Source organism: Psammomys obesus, unplaced genomic scaffold, assembly GCF_907164565.1.
Source record: "Psammomys obesus unplaced genomic scaffold, mPsaObe1.curated_primary_1811, whole genome shotgun sequence".
NCBI lineage: Eukaryota > Metazoa > Chordata > Mammalia > Rodentia > Muridae > Psammomys > Psammomys obesus.
The window spans coordinates 22,755-28,825 of NW_026590704.1; the positions used below are offsets into that span (position 1 = coordinate 22,755).

The 6,071-nt window shown below is 48.9% G+C and overlaps 1 protein-coding gene across 1 annotated transcript; it reads left to right on the forward strand.

Annotated features, from left to right (window-relative positions):
* Positions 1-525: 525 nt before the first annotated feature.
* Rnase1 (ribonuclease A family member 1, pancreatic) lies at positions 526-2,108 on the forward strand. Its single transcript, XM_055608636.1, has 2 exons — positions 526-611; positions 1,368-2,108. The coding sequence occupies exon 2, from the start codon at positions 1,383-1,385 to the stop codon at positions 1,827-1,829; it is 447 nt and encodes a 148-aa protein (XP_055464611.1). The 5' UTR covers positions 526-611; positions 1,368-1,382; the 3' UTR covers positions 1,830-2,108.
* The last annotated feature ends 3,963 nt before the right edge of the window (positions 2,109-6,071 follow it).

Below are 6,071 nucleotides of genomic sequence, written 5' to 3' on the forward strand. Positions count from 1 at the left end.
AAGATGAAATCAGGGGCCACTGGACTCTATTTGTTCTTTTTCCCAATTAACTGTATTGAATACATTGCCCTCCTCTGCTTTTTGCTATTATTTGTCCCTTTAATTGGCCTACTGAAGATGAGTGGCTGAGTTTGGCTTGGTAAGACTGCCACAACCCAGGCTTCTTATTTCCTCTCTGCTTCCCAAGAGAGGCACTGTTGGGAGCTCTGAAATTCTGGCTACCACCAATTTGGTTCAATACTAAAGACAATCTGTTTCCCATGATTCCCAAGACTGCTATGCTCCCTTTTGTTAACTTCCAGGTTGTAACTGATACAAAGAGAATTCTCACAGGTCACAAAGCTTGTGCCGTGTATGTGCCATTGTCCCCATGCCTGCTCTGCTGCCCCTTGGGAATCGGCACATGAGGTTCAAATGTTGTTCTCTTTCCTTGGCAGCCCGGGGAATTCCCATCCAAGCTTACAATGCCCTTGTTTTGACCTAGATTTACTCCACCCATTTGTCTTAGAAACCAACCCCTTTACAATCCTCATAAATTCCACGTCACAGGGACAGAGTGACTGCAGAAACTGGCTTCCAATTTGCCCTGAAGTTCAAACTTCAAACTACAGGTAAGTAGCCTAGAGGTGGCTAAGTAACTATTTCTACTTAAGAGTGAGAACTGAGAGAGTCAAGGCCAGTAACACTTGACTGACACCAACTCCAGAAAAACTGGGCCAGGCAAACAGCTGGAGGCAGGGGTGGAGGCAGGGCGTAGTCATGTATAAAGAACTAGTGGGTGGGAGGACAGAGCCCCTGAGTTGAGGAAGGGAGTGTGCTTTAGAGTACCCCTTGAGTCCTTTATAATCCCAGGGTCAGGCACTGGACCAAGATGCCCTATATTGTTAAGATAATGAAACTATCAGCCACAGCCCCCAATGCCAGTAATGACCCAGGAATACAAGTTAGCCTCTGGCACATTCAAAATGAACTTCTGATGGGCCGTTTGAACACTAGCTACAAATGTGTTCTGTTTCTCCAATGTGCTTTATACGAAAGAAACCCCAGTATTTAGCATACTACCAAGAGTTTAGGTGACAGTAGCCTACCACCTAGAGAAAAGAATGGTTTCTTCTCTTCAGTAAGGAATGAGGTATAACAAGGTCAGCACTTTGAAGACCTCTCATCAAAGGGAAATCTTCCTGACTCACCCAAAAAATGGGGCTGTCCTGAGGAGGCTGAGGTGGGAGAGTGTCCTGGGAAGGCTGAGGTGAGGGAGGTGCTGGGGAGGCTGAGGTGGGGTGTATGTGCTGGGGAGTCTGGTTGCTGTAGCTCTTATGAGCGTTTGTCCTGTTTTTTCATTTCCCTTTCCCTGTCATGATCCTCAGAGCAGCAAAGCTACCATGGGTCTGGAGAAGTCCCTCATCCTGTTTCCATTGCTCGTCCTGGTGCTTGGATGCGTCCAGCCTTCCCTGGGCAAGGAATCTTCGGCCATGAAGTTTGAGCGGCAGCACATGGATTCAGCTGGTACTGGAAGCAGCCCCACCTACTGCAACCAAATGATGAAGCGCCGGGAGATGACAAAGAGGTCATGCAAGCCTGTCAACACCTTTGTGCATGAACCCCTGGCAGATGTCCAGGCTGTCTGCTCCCAGGAAAACGTCACCTGCAAGAACGGGAAAAGCAACTGCTACAAGAGCAGCTCTGCCCTTCGTATCACTGACTGCCGCCTGAAGGGCAACTCCAAGTACCCCAATTGCGACTACAAGACCAGCAACTACCAGAAACACATCATTGTGGCTTGTGAGGGGAACCCCTATGTGCCCGTTCACTTCGATGCTTCCGCATAAGTTTCCGCCTAGGCCAAACCTGTCTCCCAACCTCACCATATCAACACCTGCCCCTCCCCTCTCTCATTCTTTCCCGGAAAGAAGTAACTTGTGGTAGGGCTTCCATGCCATGAAACATGCTTCTCTTGCCCTGTGTCACCCACCCGGATCCCTCTCTCGCCCTCCGGTTTTCTGCCATAGACAAATGAAGCAAGACGGCCCTCACCAGAATTCGTCCCTTCACCTTACACTGCCTTGACTTCAGAACCATGAACCAAATAAAATTCTGCTCATTATAAATTGCCCTGTCAGAGGTGTCTTTTAAGGGCAGTTCACAATGAACCAAGGACAACAGGAGAGTCACCTCACTGGTCCAGATCTTCCCCTCCAGAGTCTTCAGCCTCCTCTGACCCACTGACGATTCAGTCTTCCCCTACTTTTCTTTGCAGTGAAGTCTGACTTCTGTTTCTGCACCCAGCAGCCACCATTGTCAGCTCCTCGTACCAATACAGATCAGTCACATTTAGCTGAAGGGAGGAGTCCTTTCACGGAGAGAGCAAAAGAAGCTTTGCTTTTGCTCTGCCCTTCACGGATCTTCCTCCATCCACATTTCACTCCTGTAACCTTTCGGTATTTCTATGCCTGCCCTTTTCTCGGTGTAAGTGCAAGGCAGCTCCCAGACTTGCCTTTCAGGGGCTGCTTCCTACCCTCTTGCCTCCTTAGGCTGACTCAGACCAGCCTGTCAGCCTTTTCTCCTCATCTTCCCTTTTCCTCCCACTGCTGTCGACACAGAGTTTTTTGTGCCTATGGGGCAGTAGGGAGCCAGACAGGCAACATCCAGGAGCTTCTCCTCAAAGGAGGAACCACCTGTGTTCTGTCCAGAAGGCTGGCGTGGATATTGACACCGACTTGATGACGTTTTTGATGTCTGTGGAGACAGAACTCACCCAAACCCCACAGAATGTTTAGTCAAGACTGTCCCACCCTAGACCTTTATCTTTAGCCCCTAGTTATTAGAGTCCATCCTTAGGGGCGGTGTCACACTATTTCATAGCCTGCTTATCTATCTCTGTGTTACTGCTCAGAGACCACACCAGGTTCTAGGCCTTTTAGCTATAGAACCCACCCTCATGGTCACATGTACTTTTAAAATTTATTATTATTACAACATTATGATTTTTTTATTATTATTATTTGGTAATCTCACACCGTGAGCCTGGATTTCACTCACCTCCCATTCTTTCCATGTCTCCTCCCTCACCCCTGCCCCATGACCTTCCCTACTTAAAAAAAAAAAAAAAAAAGACAAGTCTATTTTGTGTTGTCCATATATGTATTGGAGCATGGTCAAATTCCTAGTATCCACCCCCACCCCCAGGGAGGATAAGGCTTTCTCGCCTGCATTTGCACCTGAAGCCATCTGCTGAGGAGAGTCTTGGGGTGGCTGGAGTGGGCTGCAGTGGGACTAGCTTTCCCGCGCCTAGGCCACCACCTGCACTGCAGTGCTGTGAGCAGGTGAGGAGCTAGGCCAGCTCTCTTGTGCCCAGGGCCACCACTGCCACCGAGAGCCAGAGCCAGTTCCTCCACGAGGGGGGAGGGAAGGCCACCTCTCCTGCTGGAGGAGGGACCAGATCTCCAGAGAGGGGCGGGGCCAGCTCTTCGGCGCCCATGTTTATATATAAAGGTGACTTCTGGAGGCAGCCCCGACCGTGGGTATCTGCCTGGGTAACACGGGCCACAGACATCAACATGGTCTTGACGTATCAGGACCACTGACCCACTCACGGCCCTCAGCAGCTGCATGAATCATGAGTTCACCCCGGCCTTAGGTGGTTACACACCGCATCCCCCGTCCTGAGCCCCCGGAGACAGCAAATCCCAAGGACATCACCAAGGCGCAGGGCAAGCGGCACAGACGTGCACGCACCCACATGGGACAGCAGCATAGAGCACCGACAGCAACAAGGCATCCTGTGGTACGGAGGACCACCGTGATCCTTCGAGGTGGTCCAACCCAGAAAGGGAACTTTCCTCATCTCTGGCCTCCTTTGTGGCCCAGAGCCAGGGTCTCCCGTGGCTGGGCGGCAGATCTAGGAGCTTAGTCTGTGCCTGCGTAAGTTCCAGGCTGATGTACTTCCCGCAGACCTCAGGCTCCTCTCCCACCTGTCTCCGTCATCCCATTTCCAGCTCCACCTCTGGTCCTAGTACATGACCTGCTCCAGGCTTTACTGTGCCCCTGTAATCGGAGTGTTTATTGCCTGGAAATCTGGACTAGGAATGACTGTTGCCTTGAAACTTTTTTTTTTCCCAAATCGTACTATGTTTTAGAAGTGTGGACAGTGCACTGTGTGGCATCAGACTCCTCAGCTTTGATCTGGGCTGATGAAGTCAGTCCTAACCAAGTTTTCATACTCATCTCTTTGTGGGTCACTGCCTGCATTGACAAGCGTGAGCACCACCAAATGATTATTTAAGGAGAGATGGATGGGGTAAAAGGACCAGGGTTATTTGAACACAGGGACGAAAATCTGTTTATGTTGGAAAGTGAATATCTTAGTCTGGGTTTTATTGCTCTGAAGAGACACCGTGACCACAGCAACTCTTATAAGGAAAAGCGTTTAACTGGGGCTGGCTCATAGTTTCAGAGGTTCAGCCCGTTATTGTCGTGGTGGGAAGCATGGCAGTGTGCAGGCAGGCCTGGTGCTGAGGAGGGGCTGAGAGTTCCCCATCTTGGGGGATGCTGTAGGATGCAGGTAACGACAAAGGACATCGTCAGGACGCCAAAGGCCCCTGAGGGCAGCCAGTTCAATTGCCCGCACACCAACGTAACCCTGCCAGCACCTTGATCTTGGCCTTCCGGATTCTAGAACTGTGAGGGAACAACTTTATGTCATGTCGGCTGCCTTGTCTGTGGTATTGTGTTCTGAGGCCTTAACAGACCCTCGAAGCAATCTTCCTGCTTTCCTGTATTAAACCTGTTTATTGCTTGAATCAGTGCTGTGTACCATCCCCTTATCTCCTACTTCCTCAAATGACTCCCTTCAATGCTGATATCACATCTCTTGGATTATGTCAATGTTTGGTGTTGCTAACAATGGAAAGAAAGGCTCCATTCTTCACTTCTTCATCCCAAGAATATTCATTACTTTTTTTTTCATGGCATTAAGAACAGAACTGTAGAAATCTGCTAAGAAAGCAGCAGAGGGGGCATGTATCTAGGTTACTAGGCACAGTTCATAAAGAGGCTCAGGACTCCACGTACTCTCTGAGTATCCTTAACCTCAGGGTCCCAAGTTTTCTGTAGTAAAGGACTCAGCCTTGTCATTCAGAGTGAGTTTAATGCTGCCTGCTTCTCCACTGCCCTTGCCCTCCTACTGTGTCTAGGCCAGTAGACAGAGTAGTTTCTCTCCCCACGACTTGTGAAGAACTAGAAGGCCTTTCTCTCCCCATGACTTGTGAAGAACTAGAAGGCCTTTCTCTCTCCACGACTTGTGAAGAACTAGAAGGCCACCTGTCAGCATCCCAGGGGTTCGCACAGCGGTGCTGATGCTCCTTTACCCCAGGACGTTAGCTTAAGAAACTGTAGCTGATAACAACTTCTTCACACACCCCAACCCTGCAACATCAGATGGAATAATAGAAGATGAGTCCAGAGAATCCTAAACTGCCTCACAGCAAAAGAAAAGATTAAAAAAAAAAAATACTGTTTTCCCTAACAAGATTATTTTATTTTCAAATAAATGAACATAGATTTTTTTTTCTACAAAATATATTCTGATCATGGCTTTCCCTTTCCCATATATTCTCTAGGTTAAAAACAAAACAAAAGAAAGCAAAACAAATTCACCTCATATTATCTAAGTTGGAAAAATGGGGAAAAAAAATCAATGTCTGAGAAACCAAACAAGATAGTGACAGTCAATATTCATTGTCAGCTTGGCAGGCTCTAGAATCATCTGAGAAGCCTGTGGGTTTGTTTCTAGATTGTGTTCAGTGAGAAGAGCCCTCCTGAGTGTGAGTGACACACTCCACAGGTGGAACAGGAAGGAGAAGGCCCGTGGAGCAGCAGCACTCTTCACTCTGCTTTCCTACCGCAGAGTCAGCGTGACCTCGCAGGCACGCTCCCCGGGTACTTGGTCACAGCCTTGAGGAGTAACTAACGAGGTAGGAGTGCCTGTTGCTCACACTTGAAATCTCAGCACAAGCGAGTGCTCTTGGCAAGGCCTAGTCGTCTTCTTCCCAGAGCTACAAAGAAAGAAGGAG

What these genes read in the sequence shown, in the direction of transcription:
- Rnase1 (XM_055608636.1), top strand. Translation starts at nt 1,383, where the DNA reads ATGGGTCTGGAGAAGTCCCTCATCCTGTTTCCATTGCTCGTCCTGGTG.